Source organism: Pristiophorus japonicus, chromosome 13 (assembly GCF_044704955.1).
Source record: "Pristiophorus japonicus isolate sPriJap1 chromosome 13, sPriJap1.hap1, whole genome shotgun sequence".
NCBI lineage: Eukaryota > Metazoa > Chordata > Chondrichthyes > Pristiophoridae > Pristiophorus > Pristiophorus japonicus.
This window is the reverse complement of record NC_091989.1, coordinates 414,703-432,206: the sequence shown is the minus strand read 5'-3', so window position 1 is coordinate 432,206 and position 17,504 is coordinate 414,703. Positions and strand designations below refer to the sequence as shown.

The 17,504-nt window shown below is 47.0% G+C and overlaps 1 protein-coding gene across 1 annotated transcript in view; it reads left to right on the top strand.

Annotated features, from left to right (window-relative positions):
• The window catches only part of pcloa (piccolo presynaptic cytomatrix protein a), a 677,428-nt gene that overhangs the window by 297,940 nt on the left and 361,984 nt on the right, over window positions 1-17,504 (top strand). The window contains exon 4 of the mRNA XM_070898375.1: window positions 2,568-2,795. Coding sequence (XP_070754476.1) covers window positions 2,568-2,795 — 228 coding nt within the window. The remainder of the gene's footprint in view (window positions 1-2,567; window positions 2,796-17,504) is intronic.

Sequence of the window (17,504 nt, the reverse complement as noted above, 5' to 3'; positions counted from 1 at the left end):
GTGAGTAAACACATTGCTTCTGAAGATTTCCTCTCTCATAAAGAATTTCTCGATAGAGCTTCAGGTGTAATTTTCCACAGAATCGCATAGAAACTGATCTTCAGACATACAATGGGCCCAATGCTGACCAATCCAGTACTGGGAGAGCCTGCGACCACTCCGGGCATTCAGCCCATCGCTGAGCTCAATTATTGGGCTTAGAAACATAGAAAATAGGTGCAGGAGTAGGCCATTCGGCCATTCGAGCCTGCACCACCATTCAATAAGATCATGGCTGATCATTCACCTCAGTACCCCTCACCTAACCTGTCCAAGTCACCCTGCAGTCTTTTAGCGTCCTCCTCACAGCTCACACCGCCACCCAACTTAGTGTCATCTGCAAACTTGGAGATATTACACTCAATTCCCTCATCCATATCATTAACGTATATTGTAAATAGCTGGGGTCTCAGCACTGAGCCCTGCGGTACCACACTAGTCACTGCCTGCCATTCTGAAAAGGACCCGTTTATCCCGACTCTGCTTCCTGTCTGCCAACCAGTTCTCTATCCACATCAGTATATTACCCGTAATACCATGTGCTTTAATTTTGCACACCAATCTCTTGTGTGAGAGCTTGTCAAAAGCCTTTTGAAAGTCCAAATACACCACATCCACTGGTTCTCCCTTGTCCACTCTACCAGTTACATTCTCAAAAAATTCCAGAAGATTTGTCAAGCATGATTTCCCTTTCATAAATCCATGCTGACTTGGACCATCACTGTTTTCCAAATGTGCTGCTATTTCATCTTTAATAATTGATTCCAACATTTTTCCCACTACTGATGTCAGGCTAACCAGTCTATAATTATCCGTTTTCTCTCTTCCTCCTTTCTTAAAAAGTGGTGTTACATTAGCTACCCTCCAGTCCATAGGAACCAATCCAGCGTCGATAGACTATTGGAAAATGATCACCAATGCATCCACTATTTCTAGGGCTACTTCCTTAAGTACTCTGGGATGCAGACTATCAGGCCCTAGGGATATATCGGCCTTCAATCCCATCAATTTCCCTAACACAATTTCCCGCCGAATAAGGATTTCCTTCAGTTCCTCCTTCTCACTAGACCCTCGGTCCCCTTGTATTTCCGGAAGTTTATTTGTGTCTTCCTTCATGAAGACAGAACCAAAGTATTTGTTTAACTGGCCCGCCATTTCTTTGTTCCCCATTATAAATTCACCTGAATCTGACTGCAAGGGACCTATGTTTGTTTTCACTAATCTTTTTCTCTTCACATATCTGCAGAAGCTTTTGCAGTCAGTTTTTATGTTTCCAGCAAGCTTGCTCTCATACTCTATTTTCCCCCTCCTAATTAAATCCTTTATCCTCCTCTGCTGTATTGCAAAATTCTCCCAGTCCTCAGGTTTGCTGCTTTTTCTGACCAATTTATATGCCTCTTCCTTGGATTTAACACTATCCTTAATTACCTCGTTAGCCACAGTTGAGCCACCTTCCCCGTTTTATTTTTACTCCAGACAGGGATGTACAATTGTTGAAGTTCATCCATGTGATCTTTAAATGTTTGCCATTGCCTATCCACCATCAACCCTTTAAATATCCCTCGCCAGTCTATTCTAGCCAATTCACGTCTCATACCATCGAAGTTACCTTTCCTTTTCAGAACCCTAGTCTCTGAATTAACTGCATCACTCTCCATCTTAATAAAGAATTCAACCATATTATGGTCACTCTTCCCCAAGGGGCCTCGCACAACAAGATTGTTAATTAGTCCTTTCTCATTACACAACACCCAGTCGAGGATGGCCAGCCCTCTAGGTGGTTCCTTGACATATTGGTCGAGAAAACCATCCCTAATACACTCCAGGAAATCCTCCTCCACCACATTGCTACCAGTTTGGTTAGCCCAATCAATATGCAGATTAAAGTCGCCCATGATAACTGCTGTACGTTTATTGCACACGTCCCTAATTTCTTGTTTGATGCTATCCCCAACCTCACTGCTACTGTTTGGTGGTCTGTACACAACTCCCATTTGCGTTTTCTGCCCTTTTGTATTCCGTAGCTCCTCCCATACAGATCCCACATCTTCCAAGCTAATGTCCTTCCTTACTATTGCATTAATTTCCTCTTTAACCAGCAACGGCACCCCACCTCCTTTTCCTTTCTGTCTATCCTTCCTAATTGTTGAATATCCTAGATGTTGAGTTCCCAGCCTTGGTCACCCTGGAGCCATGTCTCCGTGATGCCAATTACCTCATATCCATTAACTGCTGTCTGCGCAGTTAATTCGTCTACCTTATTCTGAATACTCCTCGCATTGAGGCAAAGAACCTTTACGCTTGTCTTTTTAAACACACTTTGCCCCTTTAGAGTTTTGCTTTAATGTGGCCCTTTTTGCTTTTTGCCTTGGGTTTCTCTGCCCTCCACTTTTACTTTTTTTCTTTCTATCTTTTGCTTCTGACCCCATTCTACTTCCATCTGTCTCCCTGCGTAGGTTCCCATCCGCCTGCAATATTAGTTTAACCCGCGTGGCATATGTTAATCAGGGGCCTAACTTGTGTTGAAGGAAAGCTGGGCTGACAGCTGGAGGCAAGCCTTCTCGTGGGGCCAGGCGGAGCAACTCGTTGCGATCAGCTCCTCCACGGTGTCACGCTCCAACCACTCTCCGGGACTTGCCTCTGGGCACAGCTGGCGGGGCAAGCGGCCCAACATGTGTGAGCAGCAATACCTGAGCTGCCTGTGGTGGTGTTACAGGCGCGGGCAGCTCGGGCAGAAAATTCTAATGAGGCCCAAGGTCCAACCTCGGCTGGCCTCAGGGTTCAAATTCTCAAACTACCTAATGTTGGGATAGGAAATCATTCTCTGGATTACTCTTCCACTAACTCAGCCACTGTACACTCCATCGTCGCTGGGTCACAATCCTGGAACTCCCTCCCTAACAGCACTGTGGGAGCACCTTCACCACATGGACTGCAGTGGTTCAAGAAGGCGGCTCCCCACCACCTTCTCAAGGGCAATTAGGGACAGGCAATAAATGCCGGCCTTGCCAGTGACGACCACATCCTGACGATGAAGAATAAATGAATAAACCTCCCACTACAGTGTCCCCGAGCCACCTTTTCTCCAGTGTAAACATTTGCAGCTTCCTTAGTCTATGGTGCCTAATTGCAGTGCCCTTTCCGAAGTCCAGTGTTCCCACTGTAGTGTGATGATCAGAGTTAATTAAATGCAGCAGATGGGGCCAAACACAAGCTCACTATTACCTGTCGGACTCGATGGTTGCCACAAGCTATTCATCAGAACCCTCTTTTGTGTTGTTTCCTGATTTCCCCAAACTTACATTTCTCCAGATTAAATGACATCTGTCCCATCTCGATCAAGTCTATCTCAATCCCTGTGTTTGGTCTACTTGTTGCTTGTTATTGGCAGCCCCCACCCCCCCTCCCAGCATCATCAGCAAACACAGACAATTTCATTTCTGTCCCCATATAATATAAGCAATGGTCCTCGCATTCATTTCTGAAGCATCCTGCAAATTACCACCTTCCATTAGTAGTGGTAGTAGTACTTCTCCTCCTACCCTCCTTCCCTCCTTTCCTCCTTCTCCTTCCCTCCTTCTCCTCCTTCTCTCCTTCTCCTCCTTCCCTCCTTCTCCTCCTTCCCTGCTTCTCCTTCCCTCCTTCTCCTCCTTCCCTCCTTCCCCTCCTTCCCTCCTTTTTCCCTCCTTCCCCTCCTTCCCTCCTTCTCCTACTTCCCACCTTCTCCTCCATCCCTCCTTCCCTCCTTCTCCTCCTTCCTTCCTTCCCTCTTTCCCTCCTTCTCCTCCCCTCCTTCCCTCCTTCCCTCCTTCTCCTCCTTCCCCTCCTTCCCCCTTCTCCTCCTACTCCTCCTTCTCCTCCTTCCTTCCCTCCTTTTCCTTCCCTCCTTCCCCTCCTTCTCCTCCTTCCCTCCTTCACTCCTTCCCTCATTCTCCTCCTCCTTCCCTCCTTCTCCTCCTCCTTCCCTCCTTCTCCTTCCCTCCTTCTCCTCCTTCCCTCCTTCCCCCTTCCCTCCTTGCCTCCTTCCCTTCTTCTCCTCCTTCCCTCCTTCTCCTCCTCCTTATCCTCCTTCTCTCCTTCTCCTCCTTCCCTCCTCCTCCTTCCCTCCTCCTCCTTCCCTCCTCCTCCTTCCCTCCTTCCCCTCCTTCTCCTGCTTCCCTCCTTCCCCCTTCCCTCCTTGCCTCCTTCCCTTCTTGCCTCCTTCCCTTCTTCTCCTCCTTCCCTCCTTCTCCTCCTCCCCTTCCCTCCTTCTCCTCCTTCCCTCCTTCTCCTTCCCTCCTTCCCTTCCCTCCTTCTCCCCCTTCTCCTCCTTTCCTCCTTCTCCTTCCCTCCTACTTCTTCCCTCCTTCTCCTTCCCTCCTTCCCTCCTTCTCCTTCCCTCCTTCTCCTCCTTCCCTCCTTCCCTCCTTCTCCTTCCCTCCTTCTCCTTCCCTCCTCCTCCTTCCCTCCTTCCCTCCTTCTCCCCTTCTCCTTCCCTCCTTCCCTCCTTCTCCTCCTTCCCTCCTTCTCCTTCACTCCTTCCCTCCTCCTCCTTCTCCTCCTTCTCCTTCACTCCTTCCCTCCTTCTCCTTCTCCTCCTTCCCTCCTTCCCTCCTTCTCCTGCTTCTCCTCCTTCCCTCCTTCCCCTCCTTCCCTTATTCTCCTCCTTCCCTCCTCCTTCTCCTCCCCTCCTTCTCCTCCTTCCCTCCTTCCCTCCTTCTCCTTCTTCCCTCCTTCTCCTGCTTCTCCTTCTTCCCTCCTTCTCCTCCTTCCCTCCTTCCCTCCTTCTCCTTCACTCCTTCTCCCCCTTTCCTCCTTCTCCTTCTCTCCTACTCCTTCTCTCCTTCTCCTTCCCTTCTTCCCTCCTTCTCCTTCCCTCCTTCCCTCCTTCTCCTTCCCTCCTTCTCCTCCTTCCCTCCTTCTCCTTCCCTCTTTCCCTCCTTCCCTCCTTCCCTCCTTCACTCCTTCTCCCCCTTTCCTCCTTCTCCTTCCCTCCTACTCCTTCTCTCCTTCTCCTTCCCTTCTTCCCTCCTTCTCCTTCCCTCCTTCCCTCCTTCTCCTTCCCTCCTTCCCTCCTTCTCCTTCCCTCCTTCCCTCCTTCTCCTTCCCTCCTTCTCCTCCTTCCCTCCTTCTCCTTCCCTCTTTCCCTCCTTCCCTCCTTCCCTCCTTCCCTCCTTCTCCCCTCCTTCCCTCCTTCTCCTTCTTCTCTCCTTCTCCTCCTTCCCTCCTTCCCTCCTTCCCCTTCCCTCCTTCCCCGTCCCTCCTTCCCTCCTTCTCCTTCCCTCCTTCTCCTTCCCTCCTTCTCCTTCCCTCCTTCTCCTTCACTCCTTCCCTCCTTCTCCTCCTTCTCCTCGTTCCCTCCTTCTCCTTCACTCCTTCCCTCCTTCTCCTCCTTCTCCTCCTTCCCTCCTTCTCCTGCTTCCCTCCTTCCCTCCTTCCCTTATTCTCCTCCTTCCCTCCTCCTTCTCTTCCTTCCCTCCTTCTCCTCCTTCCCTCCTTCTCTTCCTTCCCTCCTTCTCCTCCTTCCCTCCTTCTCCTCCTTCCCTCCTTCTCCTTCTTCCCTCCTTCCCTCCTTCTCCTCCTTCCCTCCTTTCCTCCTTCCCTCCTTCTCCTTCACTCCTTCCCTCCTTTCCTCCTCCTTCTCCTTCCCTCCTTCTCCTCCTTCCCTCCTTCTCCCCTCCTTCCCTCCTTCTCCTTCTTCCCTCCTTCTCCTCCTTCTCCTCCTTCCCTCCTTCCTTCCTTCACCTTCCCTCCTTCTCCTTCCCTCCTTCTCCTTCACTCCTTCCCTCCTTCTCCTCCTTCCCTCCTTCCCTCCTTCTCCTGCTTCTCCTCCTTCCCCTCCTTCCCTTCTTCCCTCCTTCCTTCCTTCCTTCTCCTTCCCTCCTTCTCCTTCCCTCCTTCTCCTCCTTCCCTCCTTCTCCTTCCCTCCTTCCCTCTTTCTCCTCCTTCCCTCCTTCTCCTGCTCCTCCTTCCCCTCCTTCCCTTCCTTCCCTCCTTCCCTTCTTCTCCGCCTTCTCCTCCTTCTCCTCCTTCCCTCCTTCTCCTTCCCTCCTTCCCTCCTTCTCCTGCTTCTCCTCATCCTCTATCTCCATCACCTCCCTCACCTGATTCAGTTGTTTGCATCTTCCTGAAACTTTGTTTTATTTCTGACCTTGTGAACCAATATTCTGTGTGTCACTAAATATATAACATCTGCCGAATTCTTCTTATCCACGAGGTATATTGGCCCAGAAATCCCGGTTTCTTCTTCCCGCGGGCGTTCGACGAACAATAGGAGAAAAGATGCGCACTTACCTTTTGGTCGAATGCCCGCCCGAGATCCCGGACTCGAGGCCTCCTCTACTTACGCAGCGGAGCGCATTCACGTTGGGACGTTCGCAGGGGTCACGTGGGCCTGGACACCCAATCACGGTAAAGTATTTTCTCATTCATAGTGATAAGAGTTTCGTAAGTCTGAAATTCTTATTACTATGAATGAGAAACACCCCCAAACACCCAAACACTACATAAAACATTAAAAAAACACCTCGCATAAATACACTACAGAAATTAAAGTTGATAGAAATGTTTTTTAAAGAAAACAAATTTGCCGATTTAAAAAAAAAAGTTTTAATTATGGTTTCAAATAGAATTACCTGAGTGGGCAGGGTTTTAACATAAATATATTTTTTAAATTTTATTTTAGTCACGTTTTTGATATGTTTTTAAACTCTTACGCATGTAAAAGTAGGCTATGCTTTTATCAGGCGCAAGATTTTTGAGGACGTTTGCTGGGTAAGATATGGGTAAATCCCGTAATCCTGCCCCTGCAAATGTCCTCGCTCCCAAGATGCGCGAGATCTGTCAAGCCAGAAACTTGCCGGATTGGAAAAGCTAGTTTTCGGCGCACGTGCATTGTGTGCTGAAAACCGACTTTTCCGATGCCTTCTCGGGTCCGTAGAAACTTTGCACAGACCCGGGGAGGCTGGGATTTCCACGCCATTATCTCTTCAACAAATTCCAGTTGACTTTTGTCTTCTAATGTTTCGCCTGAATGTCAGCCTCAAAGGCCTATTCTCAGGATTATCTTTTCGTCCATGTTCATAATTCACGCACTATTCCTGTTTACGATAAATCACTAGAACTGCCCCTCGGGTGTGACTGATTCGTTCGCTCTTGCCTTAGACATGCTGAGTGCAGTTTATCTAATCCAGATACTTTGATCTATTTTACTGCTCTCATCCTGTCTGTTACCTCCTTACTCATAATTTTTAATATCTCCTCTGACCTCCTGCGTTGGGAAGTAAGTTAATATGAACACTAACACAATGAATTGTTTTGACGACCTGCTGTCCCTTGATTACTTGATATTAATATCATCTTTTAAATCATTGAGGTCCGACACTCTCCCTCACCACCTGTTCTCTGTGAATATAACAGGAATCGTTCAGACTGTGCTTTATCTTTCCCGCAATCTTAGTCTTGTATTCAATTCTAGTTTAGTCTTGGACTTGTGTGGAATAATAGTGTCCAGGTACTTGTTTGTCAGAAATCCCTCCCTGCCCATTTATTGTAAACAACACTTAATACCTCTGCTAAAAAAGCAGCGAGAGGATTTCCGATGAATGAGTGAAGTGTCCATCCACTGTTGGAGCACAGTGTGAGTTTGTTCTGTTCACACACCCTGTGGTGTTACACACAGGGAGTCCAGATGGATTGTAGTATTCAGGTCAGGTAGGGTGAGATGGTGGGGAATAATTGGGCCAAGGTGGGGGAGGAAGTAGAACGGAGGGTGAGAAAGGGGAGAGCAGACAAATGGGATGTAAACAGCATTTTACAGCATTTTGAATGCTGGCTAGCCCTTCAAGCAGGATAGGGACATTATATATACATCCAGGCATTGTGCAAGACCACAGCGATGTCTGTCTGCATGGCTGAACTGCCAGTATCAGTTATATCACAAGTTATATCACAGATGGTCGATAAACTTTAGCTGGCCTTGTATATGAGGGCAGGTGGGATATTAGTGGAGGCCCTGCAGACTGAACAGCGAGTCTCATACGTAGTCCCCGGACATCGCTTCAGGAATCCCTCAGGGCAGTGTTCTCGGCCCAACCATCTTCAGCTGCTTCACCAATGACCTTTCCTCCATCATAAGGTCAGCAGTGGAGATGTTCGCTGATGACTGCACAGTGTTCAGTTCCTCAGATAATAAAGCACTCCATGCCTGCATGCAACAGGACCTGGTCAAAATTCAGGCTTAGGCTGATAAGTGGCAAATAACATTTGCACCACACAAGTGCCAGGCAATGACCATCTCCAAGCAATCTTGTTGTGCGAGGCCCCTTGGGGAAGAGTGACCATAATATGGTAGAATTCTTCATTAAGATGGAGAGTGACACAGTTAAGTCAGAGACTAGGGTCCTGAACTTAAAGAAAGGTAACTTCGATGATATGAGACATGAATTGGCTAGGATAGATTGGAAAATTATGCTTAAAGCGTTGACAGTGGACAAGCAATGGCAGACTTTTAAAGATCACATGGATGAACTTCAACAATTGTACATCCCTGTCTGGCGTAAAAATAAAACAGGGAAGGTGGCTCAACCGTGGCTAACGAGGGAAATTAGGGATAATGTTAGATCCAAGGAAGAGGCATATAAATTGGCCAGAAAAAGCAGCAAACCTGAGGACTGGGAGAAATTTAGAATTCAGCAGAGGAGGCCAAAGGGTTTAATTAGGAGAGGGAAAATAATGTATGAGAGTAAGCTTGCAGGGAACATAAAAACTGATTGCAAAAGCTTCTATAGATATGTGAAGAGAAAAAGATTAGTGAAGACAAATATAGGTCCCTTGCAGTCAGAATGAGGTGAATTTATAATGGGTAACAAAGAAATGGCAGACCAGTTGAACAAATACTTTGGTTCTGTCTTCGCAAAGGAAGACACAAATAGCCTTCCGGAAATACTAGGGGACCGAGGGTCTAGTGAGAAAGAAGAACTGAAGGAAATCCTTATTAGTCAGAAAATTGTGTTAGGGAAATTGATGGGATTGAAGGCCGATAAATTCCCGGGGTCTGATAGTCTGCATCCCAGAGTACTTAAGGAAGTGGCCCTAGAAATATTGGATGCATTGGTGATCATTTTCCAACATTCTATTGACTCTGGATCAGTTCCTATGGACTGGAGGGTAGCTAATGTAACCCCACTTTTTAAAAAAGGAGGGAGAGAGAAAACACGGAATTATAGACCGGTTAGCCTGACATCAGTAGTGGGGAAAATGTTGGAATCAATTATTAAAGATGTAATAGCAGCACATTTGGAAAGCAGTGACAGGATTGGTCCAAGTCAGCATGGATTTATGAAAGAGAAATCATGCTTGACAAATCTTCCAGAATTTTTTGAGGATGTAACCAGTAGAGTGGACAAGAGAGAACCAGTGGGTGTGGTGTATTTGGACTTTCAAAAGGCTTTTGACAAGGTCCCACACAAGAGATTAGTGTGTAAAATTAAAGCACATGGTATTGGGGGTAATGTATTGACTTGGATAGAGAACTGGTTGGCAAACAAGAAGCAAAGAGTGGGAATAAACGGGTCCTTTTCAGAATGGCAGGCAGTGACTAGTGGGGAACCGTAAGGTTCAGTGCTGGGACCCCAGCTATTTACAATATAGATTTATGATTTAGACAAAGGAATTGAATGTAATATCTCCAAGTTTGCAGATGACACTAAGCAGGGTGGCAGTGTGAGCTGTGAGGAGGATGCTAAAAGGCTGCAGGGTCACTTGGACAGGTTAGGTGAATGGGCAAATACATGGCAGATGCAGTATAATGTAGATAAATGTGAGGTTATCCACTTTGGTGGAAAAAACAGGAAGGCGGAATATTATCTGAATGGTGGCAGATTAGAAAAAGGGGAGGTGCAACGAGACCTAGGTGTCATGGTACATCAGTCATTGAAAGTTGGCATGCAGGTACAGCAAACGGTGAAGAAGGCAAATGGCAAATGGATATATTCAAAAGGGAGTTAGATGTGGCCCTTACGGCTAAAGGGATCAAGGGGTATGGAGAGAAAGCAGGAATGGGGTACTGAAGTTGCATGATCAGCCATGATTTTATTGAATGGTGGTGCAGGCGCAACTATTTTCTATGTTTCTATGTAAGAAAGTCAAAATACCTCCCCTTGACATTCAACGCCAAATCCCCCACCATCAATATCCTGGCAGTTACCATTGACCAGAAACTTAACTGGACCAGCCACATAAATACTGTGGCTACAAGAGCGGGTCAGAGGCTGGGTATTCTGCAGCGAGTGACTCACCTCCTGACTCCCCAAAGCCTTTCCACCATCTACAAGGCACAAGTCAGGAGTGTGATGGAATACTCTCCACTTGCCTGGATGAGTGCAGCTCCAACAACACTCAAGAAGCTCGACACCATCCAGGACAAAGCAGCCCGCTTGATCAGCGCCCCATCTATCTGTTCTATCTATCTGTGGCTGCAGTGTGTACCATCTACAAGATGCACTGTAGCAACTCGCCAAGGCTTCTTTGGCAGCACCTCCCAAACCCACAACCTCTATCATCTGGAAGGACAAGGGCAGCAGGTGCATGGGAACACCACCACCTCCACGTTCCCCCTCCCAGTCACACACCATCCCGACTTGGAAATATATCGCCGTTCCTTCATCGGCGCTGGGTCAAAATCCTGGAATTCCCTCCCTAACAGCACTGTGGGAGCACCTTCACCACAAATTCCTGCCTCACTGGGAGCGTACGGTGTGCACACAGACCCAGTGAGGTCACGCAAAAGCCCGTTCTTGGGGCGCGATGTGCAGGCGGCAAAAACTGGCTTTTCCGATCTGTAAACATTTCTCTTGACGGAGAAATCATCCCTGGGAGACGGACATCCGCGCGGGAGAGATTGAGCTATTTGCCCAACTCATTACCAGCAAATCTCCTTCAAACTCTTACCCCTGGGGAAAGCAGGCACATAGCTTACTTTTACAAGCGTAAGTGTTTTAGAACATATAAAAATTAAATTTAAATACACATTTTTACTTTAAAAACCCTGTCCATTATGGGAAGTTTATTTGTAACACTATTAAAACACATTAAAAAAATTCCAAAATGTATTATTATTTTCTAAAACATTTAGTTACATTTAATATCAATTAATTTAAAATATGTGAGGTGTTTTATCTATTTATTGTGCTGTGTTTTAGGGGTTTTCTCACTGATAGTAATGGGAGTCCGTACAAACAGAGCTCCCATTTTTATCAATGAGAATCATAGATGGTCCCTCGAAGCGAGGATGACTTGCTTCCACGCCGAAAAGGGATGTTCACAGGTGTTTCAATGAAGGACCTAATATTCCGGATCCCGAACTACATCCTGAAGGGTGGAAGATGCCTGTACGTGGATTTTTTTAAAGTGTGGTGGCCGTTGCACACCAGCCAACATATGGGCTTGACAGAGTTACGTCTGGGTCCAGTGGCAAGGGTTAACCAGGATGACTGGAGACCAGCTCTGCTGCATGGACCCAGTGCGCACACATATTGCAGGGTGGGCTGGCCCGTGCTGCCCCTGGGCCCTTGCCTCTCCTGGTCCTGAACTGACGCCTCTCCTGGGCCCCTGGATATTTACATGCATCCTAACAACATGAGAATACTGCATGGTGATTGGTGGTCCAGACCCATATGATTCCATCATGTACGTACGTACGTACCTGAAAGGTATATTCCCGTGCGCTGCACAGCGAATCTCGGCCTCCGACTGGGACCCTACGTTCCTCCGAAACCAGCAGGTATTTTCGTAGATTTTTTTGGGGTCGGAGGTGTTCGTACAGAGGAAGCCTTCGACCGCAATTTCCCCCCTAATATCTGGTGGGAAAATTGCACATCTCAAACTGAACCCACCTGTTTCCTTCCATGTAACATTGGCCATGTCCTGTAACAGGTGTGTATCTCCTCTCTGCTCTCGACCCAAGCGATGTTTAGCACCCCGATGACACGACATTGGAGCTTGGGCCAAAGCAATGCGGGTCTTGCAGTGCAAAGCACACTTCTCCCCGCTAGAGTTGGACTGGGAAAACCACTGTTCATCGATGAGGAGCTGGGGAGATAATGGCCCTGAAATTCCGCTCGGAGGTTTCTTTCGAACGGTCGCCTCCGACCGGAGAATTTTTATGTATTTACCTGGTGGTCCCGGAAGCGCCCTGGATTCCAGTGGGGAGGCCTTTTCTTCTCGTGCTGCAGAGCGCGCTCCCGGTCCTCCAGGTTCCCACGCAGAATGTGCGTGACTGCTCAAGCAATCAGGTAAAGTGATCCACAGCTTTCTCATTAATAGCAACGGGAACTCCGTATCTATGAGCTCTCATTGCTATTAATGAGAAGAAAAAAACAAACACACTAAACACCATAATAAAAAATAAAAAACACACCTCACATAATTAAAATTAATTGAAATTAAAGTATTAGAAAAAATATATATTTTTCCGATTTTTTAGAATTTTTTTTAAATTATGGTTTAAAATAACCTTACCATAGTGGGCAGGGTTTTTATCAATTAAATGTGTTTTTTAAATGTTATTTTATAATGTTTTTGTGTGTTTTAAAACTCTTACGCCTGTTAAAAGAGGCTATGTACTTGCTTTGATCAGGCGCAAGAGTTTTGAGGACATTTGCCGGGCAAGATATGGATAAATCCTGCCCGTGCGACAGTCCTCGCTCCCGAGATGCGGAGGATCTCGGAAAAGCCAGTTTTCAGCGCATGGGCATTGTATGCTGAAAACCGGCTTTTACGATGCCTTCCCGGGTTCGTGCACACCCCGTACAGACCGGGGAGGCTGGGATTTCTCGGCCAATTTCAACCTGAATCAAAGCAAAGCTTGGTGTCCATTGCAAATCGTGGAGTTTTACAAACAGGTGGTGGAAATAAAGAAAGTTTCATTTATTCTCTGATCCCCTCAGCCCTGTCCCCTCTCTCTCCCCCTCAGTCTCTCTCTCCCCCCTAGTCCCTCTCTCTCCCCCAATCTCTCTTTCTCACTCCAGTCTCTCTCTCCCACAGTCTCTTTCTCTCTCTCTCCACCTCCCCACCCCCGGTCACTCTTTCTCTCTCTCCAGTCTCTCCCCCACTCCAGTCTCTCTCTCTCCACAGTCTCTCTCTTTCTCTCTCCCCAGTCTCCCTCTTTCTCTCTCTCTCTCCCCAGTCTCTCTCCATCCTCAGTCTCTCTCTCTCCCAGTCTCCCTCTCTCTCCATCCCCAGTCTCTCTCTCTCGCTCCATCCCCAGTCTCTCTCTCTCCCAGTCTCTCTCGCTCTCCATCCCTAGTCTCTCTCTCTCTCCCTATGCAGTCTCACTCTCCCCCAGTCTCCCTTTCTCCCAGTTGCTCTCTCTTTCCCCCAGTCTCTCTCTTTCTCTCTCTCCCCAGTCTCTCTCTCTCTCTCTCCTCAGTCTCTCTCTCTCGCTCTCCCCAGTCTCTCTCCATCCTCAGTCTCTCTCTCTCTCCCAGTCTCTCTCTCTCTCCATCCCCAGTCTCTCTCTCTCCCAGTCTCTCTCTCTCTCCATCTCCAGTCTCACTCACCCCCAGTCTCTCTCTCTCCCAGTCTCTCTCTCTCCCAGTCTCTCTCTCCCTCCCCCAGTCTCTCTCTTCCTCCCCCAGTCTCTCTCTCCCTTCCCCAGTCTCTCTGTCCCAGTCTCTCTCTCTCTCTCTCCCCAGTCTCTCTCTCTCTCCCCCCAGTCTCTCTCTCTGTCTCATAGAAAGATAGAAAATAGGAGCAGTAGTCGGCCATTCGGCCCCTTGAGTCTGCACCGCCATTCAATATGATCATGGCTGATCCTCTATTTCAACACCATATTCCCGCTTTTTCCCCATACCCCTTGATGCATTTTGTTTCTAGAAATCTATCTATCTCCCTCTTAAATATATTCAGTGACTTGGCCTCCACAGCCTTCTCTGGTAGAGAATTCCACAGGTTCACCACCCTCTGAGAGAAAATATTTCTCCTCAACTCGGTCCTAAAATTCCTACCCCGTATCCTGAGACTGTGACCCCTTGTTCTAGACTTCCCAGCCCGGGGAACATCCTCCCCGCATCCAGCCTATCCAACCCAGTCAGAATTTTATACGTTTCAATGAGATCCCCTCTCATTCTTCTAAACTCTAGTGAATACAGGCCCAGTCGATCCAGTCTCTCCTCATATGTCGGTCCTGCCATCCCAGGAATCAGTCTGGTGAACCTTCGCTGCACTCTCTCTATGGCAAGTATATCTTTTCTTAGGTAAGGAGACCAAACTGCACACAATACTCCAGGTGTGGTCTCACCAAGGCCCTGTATAACTGTGGTAAGACATCCTTGCTCCTGTACTCAAATCCTCTTGCAATGAAGGCCAACATACCATTTACCTTCCTAACTGCTTGCTGCACCAGCATGTTTGCTTTCAATGACTGGTGTACAAGGACACCCAGGTCCCTCTGTACGTTGACACTTCACAAGCCGTCACCATTTAAATAATATTTTGTCCTTATGTTTTTCCTACCAAAGTGGATAACTTCACATTTATCCACGTTATACTGCATCTGCCATGTGTTTGCCCACTCACTCAACCTATCTAAATCGTCTTGCAGCATCTTTGCATCCTCCTCACAACTCACAATTCCACTTAGTTTTGTGTCATCAGCAAACTTGGAAATATTACATTTGGTTCCCTCATCCAAATCATTTATATATATTGTGAATAGCTGGAGCCCCAGCACTGATCCCTGTGGTACCCCACTAGTCACTGCCCGCCACCCCGAAAAAGACCCGTTTATTCCTACTCTCTGTTTCCTGTCAGTTAACCAATTTTCAATCCATGCCAGTACATTACCCCCCCAATCCTATATGCTTTAATTTTGCACACTAACCTCTTATGTGGGACTTTATCAAAGGCCTTCTGAAAATCCAAATACACTACATCCACTGGTTCTCCCTAATCGATTCTATCAGTTACATCCTCAAAAACTCCAGTAGGTTTGTCAAACATGATTTTCCTTTCATAAATCCATGTTGACTTTGTTTAATCCTGTTGATATTATCTAAGTGTACCATTATCACATCCTTTATAGTAGACTCTAGCATTTTCCCTACTACTGATGTCAGGCTAACCGGTCTGCAGTTCCCTGTTTTCTCTCTCCCTCCTTTTTTAAATAGTGGGGTTACATTTGCCACCCTCCAATCTGCAGGAACTGATCCATAATCTATAGAATTTTGGAAGATGATAATCAATGCACCTACTATTTCCATGGCAACCTCTTTTAGTACTCTGGGATGCAGATCATCAGGCCCTGGGGATTTATCTGCCTTCAGTCCCATTAGTTTCTCCAGCACTATTTTCTTACTAATAATCATTTCCTTTAATTCCTCTTGCTCACTAGACCTTTGGTTCCCTAGCATTTCTGGGACGTTATTTGTGTCCTCTTCCGTGAAGACAGAACCAAAATATTTATTTAATTGTTCTGCCATTCCCTTGTTCCCCATTACAAATTCTCCCATTTCTGTCTGTAAAGGACCTACATTTGTCTTCACTAATCTTTTTCTTTTTATGTACTTGCAGAAACTTTTGCAGTCAGTTTTTATGTTCATTGCTAGTTTACTCTCATACTCTATTTTTCCCCTCTTAATCAATCTCTTGGTCCTTTTTTGCTGAATTCTAAACTGCTCCCAATCCTCAGGCTTGCTACTTTTTCTGGCAGCTTTGTATAACTCCTCTTTGGATCTAATACTATCCCTAATTTCTTTTGTTAGCCATGGTTGGGCCACTTTTCCTTTTGTGTTTTTACACCAGAAAGGAATGTATAACTGTTGCAATTCATGCATTCGTTCCTTAAATATTAGCCATTGCCTATCCACCGTCATACCTTTTAATGAATCTTCCCAATCTATCATCGTCAATTCATTCCTCATACCTTCGTAGTTTCCTTTGTTTAGATTTACGACCCTAGTTTCAGATTGGACTACTTCACTTTCCATCTTAATAAAGAATTCAATCATGTTATGGTCACTCTTCCCAAAAAGACCCTGCACAACAAGACTGTTAATTAACCCCTTCTCATTACACAATACCCAATCCAGGATAGCCTGTTTCTTAGTAGGCTCCTCAACATACTGATCTAAAAAACTATCTCGTACACACTCCAGGAATTCATCTGCCACAGTATTATTACTAATTTGGTTTGGCCAGTCTATATGTAGATTAAAGTCACCTACGATTACTGTAGTACCCTTGCTACATGCATCTCTAATTTCCTGTTTGATGCCATCCCCTACATTATCACTACTGTTTGGAGGCCTATTTCTCCCTCCCCCCCCCCAGTCTCTCTGTCTCTTACCCCCTCAGTCTCTCTCTCTCTCTTCCTTCCCCAGTCTCTCTCTTCCTCCCCAGTCTCTCTCCCCCAGTCTCTCTCTCTCCCCCAGTCTCTCTCTCGCCTCCAGTCTCTCTGTCCCTCCCCAGTCTCTCTCTCTCCCCACCCCCCCAGTCTTTCTCTCTCTCTCTATCCACCCCTCCCCCCCAGTCTCTCTCTCTCTGTCTCCCCCCCCCCCAGTCTCTCTCTCTCTGTCTTCCCCCCCCCCCAGTCTCTCTCTCTCTCCCAGTCTCTCACTACCTCCGATATTTCAGTACCTCTGGTTTTTTCTCTCCCACAGAAGGCCGTCAGAATGTTTGTGTAGATAATCACAACGATATTTTCAGAAAAACTCTAAATCAGTAAAGCAAAGTGGTCGACCGGGCTACTCACGATAAAGGCCCCACTTCCTGTTTTGGGTCCGCGGAGTCTGCGCATGCACGGGACGGGGGGGAGGGGGGGGGCGGAGTCCAGGACGGTCATGCGCAGAAGGACACAAAAAACTGTTGCAAATAATCATTCCGTAAAATGAAAGCAGGCAGCCTCATTATAATAACCTGGGACACCTGCTCCCATCTCATTGTGATGGGCCTGTGCCAGTTAGACCTGAGTCTTCCCGTCCCCATCCGGAGAAGCCCCAGGACCAAGGGTCTCCGCGGTCCGTTCCCCACCTGTGCCGGGGTGCTCTGTCATGGCCATAGTCAGTAAAATGTCCCTTCGAACCCTTGTGATGGTCAAAGACAACACAGGGCCATGGGGTTAGTGTCTGTGTGGCGATTAACGCTCACTCAGCTCGATTTACGTGGGCGGGCATCATTTATAAACATGTTTGTTGTAAGAAGACTCGATAACCGGTCTCAAGCACTGATGGAAAAATTATGTGTGAAATTATTATTAATTATTATGCTCCCGGGCTGTTCTTTTCACAGAATTATCAAAAACAATTTATTTAAACTATTTAGAACTAATGTCAGAGATTAAAAGAAGGAATCTAAACTGTAGGTGTCTCCAACCACAATTTACATTGCAGCTTAGAAACATAGACACATAGAAATTTACAGCGCAGAAGGAGGCCATTCTGGCCCATCGTGTCCGTGCCGGCCAACAAAGTGCCGCACGGCCCTCGGTC